The sequence below is a fragment of the Cajanus cajan genome, chromosome 2 (assembly GCF_000230855.2).
Source record: "Cajanus cajan strain Asha chromosome 2, NIPB_CcT2T_4, whole genome shotgun sequence".
NCBI classification, from domain to species: Eukaryota; Viridiplantae; Streptophyta; class Magnoliopsida; order Fabales; family Fabaceae; genus Cajanus; species Cajanus cajan.
In genome coordinates, this window is record NC_138518.1 from 48,769,172 (window position 1) to 48,792,301 (window position 23,130).

The following is a 23,130-nucleotide window of genomic DNA, read 5'->3' on the forward strand; positions in this document are numbered from 1 at the left end:
TATAAAATGAGTTAAAATAAAAGGTATAAAAGTAAAGGACATTCTAAGGCTATTTCCTTTATTTTTTTTTTCTTCTAAAAAACAGAAAATAGAACAAATTGTTGGTTTTGTAATAAATACTTTGACCCAATGTTTCCAAAATTAAATTGGCCAATCATTTAATTTGGACATTCAAGTAAACCTATAAATTAATATAAAAACCATAATATTTATGTGGTCAAATAAATAATTAATAATAAGAGCAATAATTGTAAACAAATACAACTTTACATTTGATTTAGCAGGAGCATGCTGCAACTGTATAGTGCTTATCTATATTCTAGAGGTTTTCAACTGGAAAACCAGTAACAGGCCTAATTTCTGAAGCCAAACTACGCAACTCAGCTACCTCCTCATCAGTTAGTCTCCAACCAAGTGAACCTCTGAACTCCTCAGCTTGTTCTGCTGTCTTGGCTCCAGGAATTGGCACAACATTGCCTTGTGCCACCAGCCAGTTCAGGGACACCTGACAAGAATAATTTGGTATATTATTATCAAAATTGAGGCCTAGGAAATGTTCCAAAAGATATCATGTGGTTTTTATCAGATATATTCTAATGTTACATGCATGAGGCTTGGTTGAATTGAGAAGACAAAGTCACATATATTATACTAGTACTTGGCTATGGTGGTAGTCGAATTCTAACTCTTGAGAATACAGAAAACTCAAATTGAGAGGAGATGCTTACTTATTTAGTGTCTATCAAACTTCTAAAGGAGATTCTCCCCGTGTTCAATGGGAAAAATCCTTGATAATAAACAAAAGAAACACGTATGTAATGAAATTAAAGAGCAGCAATAACCTGTGTAGGAGTTTTATCATATTTCTCTCCAATTTCACCGATCTTGTTAAGCAAAGGTTGGAGCTGCAAAATAAATACACACATGAGGAATTAACTAATGCGCCTGTAAATTATTAGATCTGAATATATCAGAAGAGCAGTACTCTTGTTAGGAATTCTGGAGTATAAATTCTGCCTCGGGGCCCACTTGGTGGTTTATCAGGAGTGTACTTTCCAGTGAGAACACCTGTTTAAGATAAGGGTTATTGTATAAGTATTTATAGCAAGTTTCATTGGATTGAGTTGTAATATATTATCCAAGTATCAGAACACCTGTTTAAGATAAGGATATATGATATAAAGAATAAAACATTTTGCTGTATAGAGTTGGAATATTATTATAGATATGCTTTGATTAGTATTATTTTTTCCAAATATTGTTTTGGAAGTAGGTTAAGCTTATGAGTAAGTCATGTTTACTCTCTCTACACAAGATTAAGACTGGAGTTTGAAAATCCACTAATTCTCAGAATAATAATTATAAGAGTAAATTACATTGATACTCTATGAGATTTCATGAAATTGCACACAAACTCCTTTTTTAATGTTTACAATAACATCCTTTACAGATGTCATAGTGTAATTTTTTTCAAATAATTAAGGAGAGTTAATGTAATTTTTAAGGAGTGTCAGTGTAAAGTTTTTCAAACAATAAAAGGAGATTAGTGTATAGATAGAAAAAATAAGAAGTCTGTGTGCAAAATTTCACAAAACTTCAAGAGGTGTCTATGTAATTTACTCTAATAATAATTATAATAATAATCATTCATGCGAAAGTTAAGATAGGCCAAAAAAGAAAAAAACCCAGAAGAGGGGTGCAGCATTATTTCAAGCATTAAAGATCAAGTGCCTATGCTTCTGACAGAGGTTTCCTTGTGTCGAGTTTCGGCAAACCAACTCTTATGCTATGTTTAAGTAACTAAACTTGTGTGCTGGATTATAAATATTATTTTGCTATGCATCTGTGGTTTTGGTAGATAAGTTTAATGCAAAAAAATAAAAATAAAAAAATTATAGAATAGACATACAAAAATGTCACAAAGAAAAGGAGTTCACCTTGAGCAATTGGTGAATAGGCAATTATTGTAATCCCAAGTTCATCACAGGCAGCCTTTACACCTTTTTCTTCAGGGGCTCGATAGATGAGGCTGTAGTTTACTTGGTTTGAAGCTAATGGAATACCTCTCTTCTTGAGCTTCTCATAAGCTTCACGCAGTCGCTTCTCTAATTATATAGAAAAATAGATGTTAAATATTATGCTTATAGAACTGGAAGAGAACTAGCTTAATACCATTTTAATATTGTATTACTAAAATTCTGTTACAGATATAGTGCATACCAGTAACAGTGACAGGTTTGAACAGAAATAGTGGAACTCTTCCTCACTCTCTCTATAGAAACAACATAAAAAGAGGAAATATAGAGTATCTCAGGCAATTTGAGAGGCCAGGATCTCTCCCAACCAGCTATCTGATTCTCTATATTCCTCCTTTTGATACACCTTAATAATCATCAATCTAACTATGTGCTTACTAACATATATGCTCAGACTTTTATACCAATCATTCATCTTGGCACATTAAGATGTTATACATCAAGGGAATCGCCTTTTTTTAATGGTAGAAGAGGTTCGCAGTTTTGCAGAATATTGAAGACTTCAAGACAGATAATAGTCAAAGAATTACCACTATAGTTTGAAACACCAACAGCCTTTACAAGTCCCTTTTCAACAGCATCACCCAGACCATCAATATATCCTGAAAAATAGTTGAGGAACTAAGCATTTGTTCAATCTGATAATGGATAAGCAAATAGACATCTGATTCCATAAGCCTTATTAAATGAATGGTTCAATGAAATAATTTTGCTACGCGGAGCAACCTTCATTTCCCCAAACTCCAGGCCTGAAAAGCAGAAAATTACTTTATCAATGAAGTATTCTTGGATACAAATAATATCATTCAATGGGATGGATCATAAAATACTGACCAATGAAGCTGATAAAGATCCACTGAAGTCAGTCCTAGTCGACAAAGGGAATCTTTAAGGGCTGTGAGAACACTTTGACGGCCGAATCTCCACGGCAGTGCAGCAAACTTGGTTGCAACAGCAATCTCAGTGTCTGGATCCGTTTCTTTTCTTTCCTTAATAAATCTTCAGATAACAAACATGGAAGCGCCAATGTGAACCTTTCTTAATCACAAACTGCATGTGGAAATCACGCAATGACATAAGCATGTACCTTCCAAGAAGAGTCTCAGAATTTATGGCTCCTAAAGCAAGCTGAAAAGAGGAACATCTTCTATGAATTTACACTCATCATAGAATTCTAAAACAAATATACACTCACCCCAGAGCCGTAGACTTCAGCAGTGTCAAAAAAGGTTAGACCTCCATCAATACTGACATTGAAAGCATTTTTTGCAGCCTTCTCACTCCTATCTACAATTACCAGAGCCAAAATGAAAACATTCATAATCTCATATTGCCCATTTAGAAACTATTATAACACATTCAACTCTAAACACCACATATATAATCTGAGAAGGAAATGCCAATTCCTGGAGTCTCAAATCTGCAATTTTTATATATTATAGCATCTGATGAAACCTTGAGTAGAAATTAAAAAGACAACTTTTAAAACAAGATACATAAAAAGAAAATTCCAACAGAAACACAAACAATAGACGATTTGTAATAAAATAACTTTCCAAGGTTCATGGAAACATTGGCTACCATAACTACAAAGAATATAGAAATTAAATTGGAATATCCACATTTACAACTAATAAATAATACTGATGAAGAAAGAAAATTGTTTATGCATATCTAGTTATACAGGAAGTTCAGAAATCAGGCATAGTAAGCCTGTGACAGTGGCTGAATAGCAGCTTGCTATCTGCACCAAGTCTTGCCTAATTTTGCCCCCTCTTCATCCTTTTTCACTTATTCTTTTCAATTTCAGTTTACCAACAAATAAACTTTTGGATAATCATATTATGAATCTGAAGTATCCACTGACTTTTCCAATAACTAATCTTCATTGTAAAATCTTGTTAGCCACCTTTACTAGAGTTTTCCCTTCCGACCACATTATATTCATCTACAATACTTGAACTCAAGATTTTTCTTAAGATTAAGAGGACCAAGTCCAATTCCACTCGGACCAACTAACTTGTTGGTCACTTAAAAGAGAGACTGATTACAAGTAATCGATTTGGTATTAAAAATCAAAGAACTGTGACAAATGTATTCTCTGAACTGAAATGCACTTGTTCCAGTTCCCACTTGTTTTAGGATAGACCGAAAACATTATTTATATTGGATATGATTTGATTGAACTATGAAATCAGGTATTTGTGTTCTTTTAAGATCAATTCTTATTTTCACATGTACTTCTCTCCAACATTTTTTATTGGGACCCATCATCGTGGGTCACTAGACCTTAATACCACAAACACGTCATGATCACTATTATGTTTTCAAGTAAGAAACTTTTCACAATCCACATCACTCTTACAACTTACAAGCCAACTGTGCTATAATAGCCCATATATTAATCTAGATAAACATGAAAAATATTACAATAACATCATTAACAGGGATTTCAATTCTTTCCCATCACACCTTCTATTAGACAACTTCCGAAACTTATGGTACAGAAGCTATATACCTAAAATTGGTATTAGACAGCAAATAATGTGACACCCTCAGGTGACGACCAACAAAGAAAGCAACAATCCTCACATTGCTGTCAACTTCCCCACCGCACCAAATGAATGGGAATTATTGCACAATCCAAAAGTCACATACTGATTGCCTAAAAATAAGTTGACTATTTAACACCAACACTTAAAAGCTATTTTCTTGATATGTTGAACTCACTGCCTCCATTATTGAACATTGATACAGTGATACAAAAAAAAAAGTTTAAATGTTTTTTGTTTCTGAAAAATATCACAATTTTTGTTTTAATATCTATAAACATTATATTCATTATTAGGGAGTATCTTTAACAAAATTGAAGTACTTTTAATCATTCATTACACTTACACATGTTTTTAGTCATAGAAGACTAAAATCATATCAATTATTTTTTGGTACGATAACAAATATCCTCTACACAACATACAATTTTGCTTTAGTCAAGTAGGAACATCTGAAATTTTTTTTCTTTCGAGTATTTAATGCATCTAAAAATACTATAAACTAAGGTAAAATAAAACAACCCCATGTCAAATGATCTATGCCTTGGTAAAACCACTTGGTTTTGTTAGATATTAATATTAGAGATAAAAAAAAAAAAATTATAGAGAATGAAACTAAAAATCATGATATTTTCAAGGACAAAACCAATTTAACCCACCCCCAAAACAAAAAGAAAAGGAAAATTACCATTCCATTCAAAATTGTTCCAATAAGTGGTATCACCCCATGACCAAGCTCCAATTCCAACCCTTGTCACCTTCAAATCAGAGCCACCCAACTTCACCTTCTCCTCCACCACTGTATTGAGAGTAGCAGAACCCTCTGAGGCAAGAGCTCTTATTCTGTGAACTCTTGAGTGACACATCACAGTGAAACAACCACTACTTACATAAAGGGCCATGGGGCAAGACAAACTCCAAATTTTGTGGGAGTTCAAAAGGACACAATTTTAAACCAAGGTTTCAAGAATTTATGATATGAGGGTGACAACTAGGAACCCAAATGTTCCTTGGAAATTGAGGGGGGAAATTATGAGCTGAAAATAAGAGAATTGTGGTTTGTATAATGATGGGGATGAAAGGGTACACGTAGTTGCAATCTAGTGGACACTGAACCGTTGAAGCGATTACATGTGGAATGTGGACCAGTTATATTTTCATATTTCAATTCTCAGGATTCTTCATCGTGTAATTTTATCATTTAGGAGATTAGGATATTAAGGAATTTTTTTATTAGAAATGCTTGGTGGTAATAATTAAGACTAATAAATAATATAAATAAGTATGTGATGTTTAATTATGAATATTACAATTTTGTTAATAGAGTTTGAAAATCTAATAATATTTAATTAAAAATTATATTTAAAAATATATAATTATTGATGAGTTATTTTGTAAGATGATTTTGAGACTTCTTTAAGTAAAATATTTAAATACAATATTTGGCTAATACTTTTATTTGGATTTTTGAAATTTTGTATGACTATTTTTTTTCTTTTCTCTTTTTTTTTTTGAACTCACAAACAATAATTATATTTGAAAAATGTTAATAATACATATTTTATTAGAGTTTTTTATTCGTTGAAATTTATTAGAAAATATAAAATTTGATGGATCTCTTTAAAATGATTCTCTTTTCCTCTTTCTCGATTTTATAATTTTTTAAAAATTATGACTAGTAATACTTAATGTGTTAAAAAAAAGTGCATGGGAGAGTTCGAGGTACAATTTGATTCGATTTTTGTCTTAAAAGTCATATGAACTAAAACAAAAAAAAATCAAGTGTGGTTTGGTTCAAATGAATTATAAAATTCAAATCAAATCAAATCAATTTTTTTTTAATTTGATTTGATTTAATTTTTGAGTTTTAAAAATCTTATATAAAAATCAACTAAAAATATATAATATTATTTGTTTAAGATCATATGAAAAAAAACTAAAAGTATACAAATACTAAAATATTTCAGTTACCTAATGCATTTAATACCAATTCTTATCTTATTATTTTAATAAAAAGATTTATTTAATATGATTTTAATTATCATATTAAATATTTTTTTCAGTTTGTCACTTAAAAAATATTTTTGAATATTAAATAAATCATAATTTTTCATTATAAAATTCAGTTTTTAAAAAATAAAAGATAGAACAATTATAAAATTCAGTTTTTCAATATAACATTTAGTTTAGTAGCTTATAATTTTATAAAATACCTTTTAAATATTATAACATATATTTGGAGAGAAAAAGACTTTTTAGTGCCTTTACAATTTTATAAAACACCTTTTATGTTATGAGTCAATTTTGTATACATGTACTATGCATCTAAAAAAGAGTTTAATTTGGTTTATAGTAGTTTCAAATTTAAATTCGAAAATCAAACCAACCTGTGCAATTTTAAAAATTTAAAAATCAAATCAAATCACTAATTTACGATTTTTTACCGATTTTCAATTTTTTAATCTAGTTTGCAATTTTTCGTTTGGGTTGGTTCAGTTTTGAACACCCTAATTGTTAATACTTTTTTTTTTTATATATTATAGTGAATGGGCCAAAGATATTTGTAGCATGACAAAAAACATTCCTGTTCCTGTTTCTATTCTTTCTCTTTTCTTTTGTCCATTTTTGTATCTACTAGAATCGATGAATAAGTTATTAGCATTTTTATTTCTAAATATTAAGTACTTAAAATTATTTTGAATTATTAAATATTATTTATGATTTAAATCACTTTTAAATTATAAAATATTTAAAAATAACTAATGTTTATTTCAAGCATTTTAAATTATTTGAAATTTAAAAATTCTTCATCCAAAACCTTAGTATAATTATGTACAATATAACAGAGCATCACACTTGAAGCACGATCATGCATACCCACCAAAGGCTCATAGTTGAACATAATGCCCAAGACGCTTATGCTAACATTATACATGATCTTGGTTGGAAGACTCTTCTTCATATGGAAGCATGGCCATGTTGACATCAAATAAGGTTATGCTCAGAAAGAATGTATTTCTTTTAGACATGGAGACAATGCTACATTAAGAACAGTTGTGCTTAAAAGTGAACATTCTACTTCGAATAGGAAACACCACCTTAACATGCTTTCACTTGAGGAAGCACACTCATGCTAACTAAAAGCATTTCCATAATTGAGTATTGATGCATAGTTGTGCCTTGATTAACAGGACTTTGCTTTCCCTTCTACTCATTAAAACAAATTGTGCATTTAAAAAATAGGAGACAAAAAGAATAAACATTATCATTAGATCAATTTTGACCTCTATCCACACAAAGACAAGGAAAAGCATGAAGTACCTGTAAAAGACCTTAAGAACAAATAACAATGGTGAGAATGAAGAACGAGGACCATCACCTATAAAGGAACTCCCCCCCCCCCCCTCCCTCTGTTTTTTTTTTGTTGTGTATTTCTATTTGCATTAGGTTGTCTTCATTTTAAATTTTTTGGCTAGGGTTATGACTTTACATTTATTTGAGAACCCCAATTTATAATTTTATGTGAATTCTTTATTTATGTTTCTGAATTGAATTGCCATATCCCTTTTATTTTTGTTAAGAAATAATCATCTTTTGGCATGTTCTTAATAAATTGTGTGACAACCATACCATAGTTAATTGGTAGAATTTTAGGGAAATTTTGTTAAGATTAATGCTTGAGCAAACTTTAATCCAAACTCACAATTAGGTTAATCAAATTTTACCATCCTCTCTACATGCTTGTTCTAAGTTAGCTTCTTACATGACCAATTGAGGGTTAATATGGAAAAAATATTATTTCAATTCATCATCAATAATTGTAAATTGAACTTTAAGAGTAAAAAAAGGAATAAGAAATTAAATAGAGGTCCGAATAGCTTTTGAATCAGAAAATTGAAAATATTTGTAAAACCATAACCTTATGCTTCTTTGTTATTGAACTTTCAATTGTGTTTTTCTTTACTTGTGACTAGTTTTGTCCTCTTAAATTCTTTGCCTAAACTCCACAAGGGCTCTTGATTTTGATAATTAATAATTAGTCCCCTAAGTACTATATATGGATTCACGTCCATGTTATTAATGCAATAGGTTACACTTGCTCTTAACCATATTTTAAACACATCAAACAACAAGTTCCTCAACTAGATTGATAATGAGACAACATTAAGAAAATCTACTAAAGTCAAAAGGTTAATAATTCCTAGTGATTATGTTGTGTACCTACAATAATCAAACTATAACATTGTAGTTGAAAATGATGCTAAATCATTTTCATAGGTCATTAGTTCTAAAGAATTAAACTTGTGGTATAATTGCATGAAAATGTGATGGACTCTATGACATTTATTCAAGTATGAGATCTCGTTGAGTTTTCTAATGGTGTAAAATCTATTAGGATTAAATAAGTCTTTAATACAAAAAAAATACTTACAAGATAACATTTGAGAGACATAAGACAAGACTTGTTTCTAAAGGATTCACCCAAAGATAAAGATTTATATGCATAGAGATAACTTCTCTTGTATCTAAGAAATATTATCTTCAAGTAATTATAACATTAACAACTCATTTCGAATTTGATTTACATTAAATGGTTGTGAAAATGATGTTCCTCAATGGTGATCTTAAGGAAAAGATTTACATTAAACAACCTAAAAGATTCTTCTTTAGTAATGTTAAACACTTAGTTTGCAAATAAGGCCATCTATCCATTAAAACAAACTTCCCATTAGTGGTATTTAAAATTTCCTAAGGTCATAACATCATTTAGTTTTGAAGAGAGATAATTATATATACTCAAAGGTTGGTGGGAGTGAGATTCATTTTCTTGTGTTATATGTGGATGATATTTTGTTTGGGACTAATTATGAAGGATTACTATATAAGGTGAAACAAATTTTGAAAAAACAAACAGGCTATTACATAAGAAGGATGGTTGAATTATGCATTTAAATTTTTTTAAAAACCCTTTAAAAATAGTTAGATTTTCTCAAACACAAATTGGAACAAATCGTCCAATGTACATAAAACATAGAGTAAGGAAGAGAAAAACACACAAAGTTTTTTTATTGGTTCACTCTAACTTAAATCTATGCCTAGTCTTTTCCTCACTAAGGGATTTTTACTACTGATCAAATTGAATACAACAAAGTATTATTTCTTTCCAAGCCTTTTTAGACTTTACAACAAAATGCAAAAAGACTAAAGTGTTTAACACATAAGAGTGAGAATATAGAGGTTACAAATAAGTGTATCACCTAACACTCTACTAATATACAACATATTGTTTCATTACAATGATTGTCCACTCAATAAATTAAGTTTTTTTCACAAATAACTTTTCTTTATTTGGGACTTGTATGAAACCTTTTCACAAAGGGTAGACAATCTTCATCTCTATGTCTTTAGAGGTCTTCTATTTATAATCATATAGAGAAAGATGTTTAAAAGTTCAAAACCATTTTATTAGCAAACATATTCATGCATATCTTGCACAAAGGTACTGTAGGTTCTTTATCTTCTAGCGCTAAAGGCGAGAACAATTGTTATAATTGTCATAGTAGGTCAACATGGGCATGCTTAATTTAAGCATGGTTGTGTTGAAGAAGCAAGTCCATGTTCAATTGTTAGATCAAGGGACAAACTATAAAACTCCTCAAAAGTTATGTTTTAATGTTAACAAACATAAACAATTTTGCAAAAGCATAAAAATATCAATCGCTAAAGACAATAGCTAAAATCACATTATATGACGATATAACGTAATTTGTATGCATCATATATAGCTTATTAGAATAAACATATCATCTACCTTAGATGAATGCTTTAAATATCACATTTAATATATCTAATATTTGTATCATCTACTTTCATTATATTACTTAACAGATCAAAAGAACAAGAATTTTTTTTGGTACCATAGTAGATAAGGGAATAAGGTTTTGTTTTTCGTTAGGAAAAGGACAAACAAATATCTTGAATTACGTAAAGTCAACCAAAAGTTGTTTTCAACTAGAATATTATACAATTCCTTTCATTTTGCACCTTAAAGGTGATAAGTAGCATTCTTATCAGATAAGAAGTGATCATTTGATGAAATGCATTAAATGCAAGCATTCATTACAACAACAAACACATTTCTTTACAAGGTAGCAAGTCAAAGTAAGATGAAATAAGTCAATGAGTACAACTCAAAGATTCACAACAGTCTTTCTCTAGAAGTTGCCTATATAAAGAAGTTTGAACAACTTAAAGAAGTAGAAGTGAAGTGAACCAATGAAAGATTCCATTCTTTATTCTTTCTCGGTAAATCATCCTTTGTACTTAAAGGTTTTATCACATCTCGCCTATAAGAAAAATATCTTGTTAGTTTAGCCAACTTAAATTGTGTGTTTTAGCTTGAAGTCTGGAAAGACTTTATTTTTTAAAAAATACTTGATGTTGAAATCTGGAGGGGTTTTGTTGTTCAATGAATACTTAAGTTGTTTGCTTGAAGAGACAAATCAAGTAACACTTAGGTTGATACAGAAATGACTTGTGAAATAATATTTATATATTTGTGAAAGGTAAGGAAACTTGATCAATAACTATATATAATCTTAGTGGTTGAGATGAACCAATACAAAATTACTTTGCATTTTTTGCTTTACTTCATATACACTTCTTTCGTCTTAAGTATTTAATTCACCACCTCAGAATTTTTTTTTTATAAATGACATTCAACCTCCCTTCTAATATCTATCTTTTTCTTTACATCAATAAAAGTAAGCCATGCAATTTCAAAACTTTTTATGCACAATTGTGCTCAGTTTTAATGGTCGAATTAGTCTTAATTGTCTTCATAAGAATTATAGTCATGGATGTTATCTTTCCAATGACTTTGGAATCACTAAAAAGGAGGCCTAAAATTCAAGATATAATCAAATTAGTGAGTAAAACTCAAGCTATTAGATTTTGATAAAAATGTTACAGTTTTGTAATATTTAAATGTAGATGGTAAAACAACACAACACTTAAGGTTAACATAGAAGTTGTAGATAATTGTCTTAATTTTTTAATAAAATTAAAATCAATTTGATAACATAGGTACAACGTTAGATATTATGTTTAAACCACATTGAGGTCATAAAGGCATTATATAAGATTAGATGAGATACGATGATATAAGGTGAGATGAAGTAAGATGAATGAAAACTTTGAGGTCATAAAGGCATTATATAAGATTAGATGAGATACGATGATATAAGGTGAGATGAAGTAAGATGAATGAAAACTTTGGATATTTGAGAATCATGTGTGTTTGTGTTATGAATGGTAAAGACTAAGCCTAAGGCTTAGTCGTTCGATAAGACTAAGTTTGAGACTTAGTATGTGATGCATATTCTTATAGTTCTTAAATTTAATATTGAATATATATTTCTTATAAATTATTAACGCAACTATAACATTAATAATATTTTACATAAAGATAAGGTAGATTTTGTAAACTTATGCACACATAGTTGGCTTATAATCACATTACATATCATTATAAAATATTTACAACAACATACTATTACTATTCACTTCTCACACTTCTATTACAATATTTACATATTAGGTTTACTATTGGGTTAACATGGTTAGCTAGGGGTAGATAAACGGTAACCATTATAGGGCCATCAATAATAGTAGGAATTTCTTGGGTCAGAGAAAATGTAAAAGTTGATAATGCTACATTGTGAAAGGTAATAGAATTAGCAACCACATCAACACTCCAACTCGTTCCAAAAAATACTATTGATAAAATTGAAGGAAAAGGGTTCAGCATTACTGGCAGATCCATCTATTTTATGTTATAATTAATTCAATTTTTTAAACAAAAAAATAAGGAGTGAGAACAATTATCCAATAAATAACAATAATTAAATAAAACACAGAGAAATATTTTTAACCAATATTAACTGAATATATTAGTCCTTCTTTTTATAATAAAAATTTGAATTATGCTTGTAGTGACTAGTTAGGATAAATGAGCATTATCATAATATCAAATAACAAAAGGATATTTCACCTTAATTTCTTTACTCATTTAAATTCTCAAGGTCAAACCTCTAACTACAAATTAATTCAAACTTTCATTCTTATAGTCATAGAATAACATTTATCTTTATAATATATGAAGAAATAATAAAAAGAAGAGCTTAGGATATTTTAACAAAACTATATTATAGTTAGTATTAATATAAAAATAATTAAGCTAAATAAGTTTGAATTTTTTAATTATTTAAAATTTAATATAATATAGTTTAAAAAAATAGAATGTATTAAAGAATATTAATCTAGTGAATGACAATGATAAACATCATAAAATAATTAAACAACATAAACTAGTAACACCTCATTAACTATTAAGAGTAAAAAGTATCTTAGATAAAACAAGTAAATGAAGTTAGGGACACCTCACTAAGCAAATAAACATAAATATAACATAAAAGAAACCAATATAATAGTATAGAAAATTTAAAAGGATAAAAGTTTCCTTCCCCTTACCTTAGTAGAAAAATGAAATGACTTGGAGGTACTCTAAGATTGCATATTTCTTTCCCCTTTCTCTATTTTCTTTCTCTCTCTTCCTTCTTAATATTCTTTCTCTTCCTAAGTTATCTCTTTTTCTCTATTTTCTTTCTCTCTCTTCCTTCTTAATATTCTTTCTCTTCCTAAGTTATCTCTTTTTCTCTTTTCAAATTTTTCAGTTGAATGCTCCCCCTACCCCATGGCCTATTTATAGCAAAATTGGTAATAATTACTCTAGTTAGCATTTCATGAATTTTTTTCTCTTTCCATTTGATCTTAATATTTCAATTACTTATGGATAACAATTATGTAGATCCTTTCTTGATTTTTCCATGGATCTTATCTGTGCATTGAATGCTTGTTTTTTTTTTTTTGAAATTTGAAAAAAATATATAAACATTTAATAATTTAAATATTTATATTAAAATATTATTCTAAAAAATTGAATATTAAATATTTCTATTTTAATCTACTAGAAATATAAAAATCTTAAAATATAAAACATTATACTAAATCTATATTTATTTATTTTAAATATGATAACTAAAAATTTAAACTCTTATTTTAAGATTAAGGTAATAAAACTATAATATTGTACCAAAAGTTCATAATATTACATAGCACATGTGTTTTAAGACCAAGTTTGGGACTTGGCAAGCATATTTGTGTAACTAAATATGAATAATGATGTGATATTTGAATATGTGTGAATCATGCATATTTTGTTAGGAGTTTTATGATGGAGTTCAATTAAGGAGGTCCATATAATCATCTATTATGACCTTAATAGTTTTAATGGTTGGAATCTCCTCATGATCAACATGTTGAGAATGGAGTACCAGTGTGCAACTATGAGACCGTAATTGGATTTGGTTGAACATTCAACTAGTTAGAGTGGGAATAATAAAAACCTATAGTGTGATGGTTCATTGATTACCGTGTACTCCTAGACTACCTCAAGGACTAGGTTTGAGTCTTGGCCATTTGATAAGACTATGTTTAGGAATTTGTTTTATATATGTGTATGGATTTTATTGATATGTGTTAGCATTGTCCGACCTTTTCAATACATACTAAGGTTGATTTTGAGATATATTCTCACTTTTTGCTTGTTTGTGTGTGTTGAACCGAATACCAACCACATGTGAGGGTTAGGCAAGAAATGGTGACCATATGGGAGATGAATTTTAAAATTCCAATTTACACTACTGGGTTATGATATGATTATGTGACATCGGGGCTAAATATTTAATTTTACTTTGTATGAAATTTATTTTAATTCAGTTTTATTATTATATTTATCTAATTTGCAAAACTTTTGTAAGGTCATTTGAAGTGCCTATATTATCTTTATTTTCTTGTCTTATGCTTTGAAATTTTATTCAAAGATCTATTGATGAAAGTTAATTTATGTGAATTTTTTATCCACTGGACTTAAATTTAAATTTATTCAATCTTTTGTTATTTATTTGTAATATGAGATAAATATCGTTTTGGAGTAAAGGGTATCACAATGTTTGTTATAAATAATCAAATCTTAGAGTGAGAATATAGAAGTTTAAGCACAGTACAATAATAACTTTGCAAAGTAAAAGGTAAAATTGTTAAGATTTTATGCACTATGGTCTAGTGGATATGAATAATAATAAGTTAAGAGCGACAGATAACATTTTGATATAATTTTCACTTTATGATTCATTCATTTCTACTTCCAAAGGTCTTCAAGATTGTAGTATTTTGTAGAGTCCTCAAAACCACTAAGGTCGGTCCAATGGTGAGGAGTTGAGATAATATGCATAGGATTATAGGTTTGAACTTTGGTGTCAACATTGTAATTTTGATATGGATAAAAAAATTGAGTCCTTGTAGGTATTTATTGAGGATGGTTTGATAAAGTTTCTTCTAGCTCTGATTTGACATATATTAAAGGGTTGGGAGGATTTTCTCGTAATAACAATGGTGACTTGTTTTTGAGCATAGGGTAACAACTTTAGGTAATTATTTTTCATTTATTGAAAAGGTGTTACCAACTTCTAGTGTTGACTCTATTATTTCTAAATATTCTTTTCTCTTTATACTTACCTTATGGGATGTGTTGCTTTTGATCAAAGGTTATACTTATACACTAAAAAACCTTCTTTTCATTAATTATGAAAGTATTCATTTGTTGTGGAGAATCAAAGAAAATATTTTAAGTTCAAATATAATTTGATAAGGCACAAATTGCAAACTTATTTGAGTAAGTTTTAGTCTTGATATTTCAAAACTAGTGGACATTTGTTAAACATGATTTTCTACTTAAGTATGTAACTTTTTTTGTAATCTTTTTATGAACATATTGGACATTATTAATAAAATATTTATAGAGTTGCATTAAAAAAATCATTTTATGAATTCTATAAAGCTCATTATTATTAAGCCCAATTTTCATTTACACTTGAAATTTGCGAACTCTTGTACCCTTCATTCCTTATTGGATGTAGAGAATAATTTTTGGAGTTGGATGTTTCATACGTCTTTGGTTTATCACACATTCCAAACAATTTCATAAACTAAAAAGAAAATGTCTCAATTAAATTAAAGTAAATCTTGAAACTTCAAAGATCAATACAAAGTTAAACCAATTATAATTAAACAAAAAATGGGACTTATAAAAATCCCAAAACAACCTTTCCAATGTTACAACCTATCAAAGCATGTCCCAAAACATAAAATTGAACTAAAAGGATAAGTATCCTCTATGTCAACATCCTTAGCATCCATATTAAACTTGCAAAACAATGATTAGCCCAAACACAAATCATAAAAAATAAGGGAAGGAGATACATCTAACATTATACTCGAGATATAACAATTAAGCATTCTAAAGTAGAACACGTACACACACAAAATTTTTAACAACCTTCAAGCATTTTTAAGCAATCACACATGATCAATGCAGTGTTCACTTGTCATTTATCTCACATGCATGTCATACCATTCAAAAACATTACAAAGTAAATCACTAGAAATTATGTTCAGTATAGACACAAGAAGTCCAAAGATCACATGCTTTACACCCAACATATTAGTAGTTGAGTGATAACTACTTGTATTCATATTTTATAGCAATGTATGAAAAATGTGATGATTTTTGTTAATGTGTTGGTGTAGGCCCTAGATGCCCATACTTTTCTATGTGGTTTACGTTTTGTATTTTCTTAGTCTTATTAATAAAACAATGTAATTAATTAAGTTATTATGTGTGTATTAGAGCATGATTAACTCTATAGAATAATTTATACTATTCTTAAATATTCCTAACTAAGTATTATTGTAAATACGGGTAACAATAATACATTAAGACTAGTATGTAGAAGGATGATTATCATTAATATAGGATATCCAGTTTTTACATGGGTACTCAGTTAATGATGTATTAATGTGCTGAAGTGACCCACTATGAGAACACTACATAGAAAGTTATGTAGGTGTCATAAACCATTCTCAGCCTATCAATAATATTGTATAAATTCCTTGGACTTGAAGTCACTATGATTCCGACTATAACAACCTATCATGGTCCCTACATTAAATGACACAACTACTAGTAGTGAAAAACAATTAACTTAAGATTATATACTTAAAAATACTAAAATATGTACTATATTGCATGCATATAAGGATGAAACGACTACTCCAATATGTGCAATATACATTTAGTAATCTTATAAATGTAAATATACAATTGAGTTGTTAGTCAAGCAACTACAACTATTTATACAAATCTATCACCAATAGGTAGTCATCAAAACATCCAGCTCTAACGCTACTGTATGACCTCTACTACAAGACTTCAGCTCTATCATTGTCTTGCTCTCATACCACGTATGATTATCACAGTCCAAACCACATGAAAGCATACAAAGGTAAGCTAGAAAAAAGAAACAACACACACACACACACACAATATATAGGAACATTACATCATCATCTCATCTTTGACAACATAGGAACGAAGCATCATAATATACTACACAAATCAACATAATCTAACTCTTATTCAATGCAACAACATATTTTATCATAGTTCAACACAACATATGAATAATGTAATCAACTCAACACATCATATGCTCAATACATCATATTCTCAACACAACAACTATATGCATTGTCATGCATTTCAACTAAGAGATATCGTAGAACACAGGGCGAGCAGTTTAAGTGGTTTGATCTTACCGAATCGACAACACAAGGTGATTTTTTTGGCCTTACTAGATTAACAACAATTTAGATATAAATCCATAACACAACAACTCAGTTTCTTGGATGTTGTCACTTAAACAAGGAAGTATAGTACTAATGTCAGGATAAAATAGCTAGGTACGAGCTTACCACGACATTAGCTAGCTTAACCAAGCCTCCTATGGGATTAGCCCACCGACTATCCTCCAAATATTACATCCTTCCAATACTCGATTAGGAACTAAGTTCCTGATTTCGTACTTTACTCAGTTGATCACTTGTAATTAATATAGCTTGACCTGGCCCCTATAATGTGGTTGCTTGATACACGTGTACCTCGATCTTGTCGATACACAGTACCAACAAAGTCCTAGAGAAGAAACAACACAACATCCATTTCAAGGGTTAATTTCCCAAGAAGGATTTTCAACAAATCAGGCTCTTGGAGCACCACAACACAATATCCACACAATGAGATATGCAACTTTCAAAAATATCTCCTCTAGTCCTAAGTGGTCATCACAGCTTAACAAAACAACAACTTTTTACTTATTCAACACAAAAACAGAATCAACATACAACTCCACATCTTACAACTCAATCATCACTACTCATATTTAACTTCATACGCATCATACATCTCAATAGCATATTAACGTTATTCATATAGAATCCCAACACAGCTACACAACTTCACAACATACGGTTCGACTCAACTTTGACCAGCAATTCACAACATAATCACCAAAATATAACTTATCAACATTCAACATATAAAGTTCCTTATCATACAATAACATCTCTACAACTTATCCATTATCATTTAACCATAATACAACTCAAAGAAAAAGCTTTCAACATACAACCCATTCATTAAGCAAACAACCAACTCAATTAGAAAAGAAATTTATTTGACTAAGCCTCCACGTTCAGCGTAAAAATTCACACCTAGCCTTAACCTTCCAAAGGCACATCTCAAATCTCACGCTTAACCTCAGCCTTCCAAAAATACATATCTCAACTCTCAGGCTCAACGTGAAACTCAAGCTTAACTTGAGCTTCCCAACAACACTTCCAAACTCTCACGTTAAGTGTGAAAACTCACGCTCAACTTCCTAAACCTAGAAACTCATACCTGTAGATGAACAATCAAATCTTCAAATCCTTTCAACCTATGCAATAATCAAAGCATGCAACCCCAAAATCTTCCAACTTTAACAACATAAAACTCAAAAATCACAAGAAAAGCAACATGCATCAACCACAACTCAAAGAAATCATCAACACTTTAAACTCTCATCAAGAACATCAAACCTTAATTTTCAACATGCAACCCCTTTGAATCCATCCCCACAACCACAAATTTCAAAAATTTATCAACATTAAACTTTTAATTCATTCAACAACCCAATGTTTCAACCAAAACCCAAGATTCCAACTTCCTTTACCTCAAAACGGAGTGAAATCGGGGAAGAACTCTAAGCTACTCCGAGGTAGAAAAGGAGAAGGAAATGGGCTCCGAGCTCCAACAATCCGAGCTCTACACCTACTCCACGGTATTCTCAGCTTCCAATTACTTTGAATCACCACCAGCTACAAAGTCTCAAGGAAGAAGAATATAGGGTCTCCAGGCATGAATATTCCCTTAAGAATATGAGAAGAAGAAGAAGTTCTTAGGTTCTCTCCCTTCTAAGTTATATCTTACACCTACATGGGAAGTTTTATGTTTTAATATTGATAATCTTCACCAATAATAATGTAATTATAAATTTGGTTGTTGGACATAGAATGAATCATGAAGAGGAATGTAAGTGATCTAGATGAGATTTGTCTTTCCTTCATAATAAGAGTTCCATCTGTATGTGTGACATCCAAAACCGTTACTAATATCTTTAGATTTTTAACATTTAATTTATTTAAATATAATAAATTTGTCAAAATATAGTTAATATTAAAATTTATGAAAAACATGTATAAACACAATGGTATTTAAATCAATGCATATTAAAACATGTAACTATAATTATTTCAATTACACTTTCCAAAAGGTCGTGATAGATTGAATCTTTATTTTAAAAAAAAGCATAATTATAGGAGTATGATAATTTAAAAGATATATAACTTTATATGTAAGAACCTAAGGTGAGTCATATCTTTATACATATAAAGTATGTTACATACATTCATAACTGTTTTTCAAAAAGAAGTAAAAGGTGCAACACCTACAAAATATAAGTTATAGACACTAATTACATCACTAGTATTAGCAAACAGAGTATATAAAATTTCTCACCTCAAATATACATCCAAAAAGGAAATAACCTATATTTAGAGCAATCTAACCAAAAAGGCATCATAAAAGTCACATTCACCTCTATAATGATTTGAGGTTGGGGTTGCTCTCCTAAGGTATTTACTAAGAACTTATAATAACTAAAATGTACATGAATTTTAGCTTCTCGAGCTTTCACATAGTTGTAATGAAACTCAACGAGATGAAAGGTCCTTTAGGGTGTCGTCATCTCCTAAAATATGGGTTGTAAGGGTGACTTTCCTCCACTCTTCAAACTCCACAAACATAATAACAAACATACAGTAATACATCTTAAAATAAGAAAATACACTAGCACTCAACAATCTCTAATGATTTTATCAACAATTCACTTTCAAGTATCGTAAAAGGATCATTAACACATTAATTTATTAACTTGGGTCCGAGCACTGCCATCAAAACCCCTTTGGTCATGATGGTCTTATGCCATATATGGATAATCGTTGATTGGTCAACGCTCCAAATGGATACAATGTCAATGCATACGACCCTTTGGCTAAAAGTATAGTTCACATTAGCATTAGAAGTGAAACATGAGACCTATGATTTCTAACACATCAAATGTGTATATATACCAAATGTTAGTCAAATTCACCACTTTTCAACTTTCCAAAGTCGAAAGACCTCTTTTCCTGTACCCCAATGTATCTCTGTAATTATCCACACATTCACCTAATATTTCCTTATACCATAACCCAAACTTTATTATTTAATACATAATTTCCCATGTCATAATAATCATTAAACCAATTGAAAGAAAATAATACAAAACATTTCTAGTATACTAGCACTCAAAAGAAGCTAACTAAGCAACCAATTCATATATTTCAAACAATTCAGATCAACCAAGCAATGTCCTTGCATTACAAAATCATCCTAACTAATGTTGAAGGTCAAACACCCTCAGACTCAATTAAACTGCACAATCCAACATATTCAAGAAATAAATTTGCACATCGTAGTTAAATTGTCAAAGTGTACACTCTCACAGTCTTATCAATTTGAAAACTATCATAGTTTCTAAAGTAAATACTTTATATCAAAATAAAAAATTTTAGATTATAAAACAATATACATCTTGGTTCTTCAAACTATACAAAGCATAGAAAATTCATAAATTAACCATTTTTACTACAAGAAAAATGTAAATTTTCGACGGAAAAGACGGATATGGATCCGTCAGCAATTTACGACGGATTTATATTTCTGTCAAAAATTTCTGACGGAATTTTCTGTCAAAAATTTCCGACGGAAATATAAATCTGTCAAAAATTTCTGACGAAAACTTTCTGATGGAAAATTCTGTCAAAAATTTTTGACGGAAAAATAAATCCGTCAAAAATTTCTGACGGAAAATCTTCGACAGAATATTCTGTTAGAAATTTCCGACAGATTTATTTTTCCGTCGGAAATTTCCAACAGAATTATAAACCCGTCGAAAATCTTATTTTTAATTATTATTTTTAATTCTTATTTTTAATTTCTTTTTTTAATTTCTTATTTTTAATTTCTTATTTTTAATTTCTTATTTTTAATTTATTATTTTTAATTTCTTATATATATTTGTAGTATTAAAAATTTTATATATCTTTTAAAGGTATAAATATATATTATAATTATTTGTTACAAGTTTTTTATATCTACGATTAGTATTAAAGATAAAAATAAATTAGGTCATACTATATTTTATTATAATTTACTTGGTTTGAACCTAACTTTCTTTAAAAATATATATTTTAAGTATGACTTATTTATCTATCATAGACAATTTTTAAATATTTGCGTAGAACTACAATCATAAAGACTTATTTTATAATAATTTAACACTATTAAAAATATCAAATTAAAAATGTTAAATTTTATAAAAATAAAGTTTAATTTATTTATGATATAAATAAGTTTTTAATATCTAATATATATTTTTAGATGATAATTTATTTTAAAATATATCTTATAATAACAATTCTAAATGGAATATAAATCTTCTGATTTTTCTTATTTTGATTTTTTTAATCAATGTATACAATTTTACTATTTTGATTTTTTCAATCAACGTATACAATAAATAAAAAACACAAAAGATAAACATGCATGCTACAAATTTTATTTTATCAAAAAATTATTTGTTTTAATATATTACATTATATATGTGAATATTAAGACATATATATATATATATACATATATATATTATAATTAAACTTTTTTAAAAAATTAATTCATTATTAAGAAATGTTTTTTATCACATGAGAATTAATTTCTTTCAAAAATTTGACAGATATCAAATAAATAAACATTTTTCTGAATCTGTATATTTAGTTTATTAGAATATAATTTTTAATTTTTAAAATATATTATTTTTTTAGATAAAAAATTATGTATATGTCAAATAGTAGTGAGGGCAAGTGCCCCACTATTCCAAACGTGCATCAGTCCCTGTGTATATATGTACGTATATATATATATATATATATATATATATATATATATATAAAATATAGGGGGTTATAATTATACCGGTGTAACTTTTACTAAGTATTATGCCGCTCTATAACTTTATATTAAATGTGAATTTTGTAAATCCAACCGTTAAATTAAAAATTCATATCACTTTATACGTGTATATCAAATTTTGTTAAAATTGAACAACGACTGGAAGATAATCCAAGTGTTCATATTTTAGTGTATTTTGAAATGAATATATTACATTAATTTTGTTTTATAAAAATGAAGTATCAAATCATCTTGGATTAATATAAAGTTTTGTATATATAATCTATAAGAGATATGAACTTTCAATCTAACAGTTCGATTTACCAAATTCACATTTAATATAAAGTTATTGAGCGGTGTAATACTTTGTAAAAGTCACATTTAATATATATATATATATATATATATATATATATAGGGAACATATCAAGTGAGAGGGAATTTATTATGAGAGATGAGAGGGTTAAGATATAACCCTTAGATTAATTTCCTGTCACTTGATTAAACCCCAAATTTTCTCTCACTTGATTAATCTAAGGGTTATATTTTAACCCTCTCATCTCTCATAATAAATTCTCTCTCACTTGATATGCTCCCTATATATATATATATATATATATATATATATATATATATATACACACACACACACACATATATACACACACACACACACACACACACACACACACACACACACACATATATATATATATATATATATGAGGGGGGTTATAATTACAATGGTATAAATTTTACTAAGTGTTACACCGCTCAATAACTTTATATTAAATGTGAATTTTGTAAATTCAACCGTTAAATTGAAAATCTTTTACTCTTAAATCATATATACAAAAATATTATATTAATCGAAGATGATTTCTTATAAAACAAAATTAAATCTGTCGAAAAATTTATATTTTCGATGAGAAAA

General features: G+C 28.8%; 1 protein-coding gene across 1 annotated transcript; it reads right to left on the reverse strand.

The window, feature by feature from the left end:
• Positions 1-208: 208 nt before the first annotated feature.
• LOC109817985 (NAD(P)-linked oxidoreductase superfamily protein) lies at positions 209-5,644 on the reverse strand. The gene is made up of 10 exons (XM_020383354.3): positions 5,277-5,644; positions 3,232-3,323; positions 3,124-3,164; positions 2,871-3,035; positions 2,763-2,785; positions 2,567-2,638; positions 1,938-2,105; positions 986-1,068; positions 843-905; positions 209-505 (listed from the first exon to the last, which is right to left on the reverse strand). Exons 1-10 carry the CDS (start codon positions 5,488-5,490, stop codon positions 320-322), a joined length of 1,107 nt encoding a protein of 368 aa, XP_020238943.1. The 5' UTR covers positions 5,491-5,644; the 3' UTR covers positions 209-319.
• Positions 5,645-23,130: the final 17,486 nt, after the last annotated feature.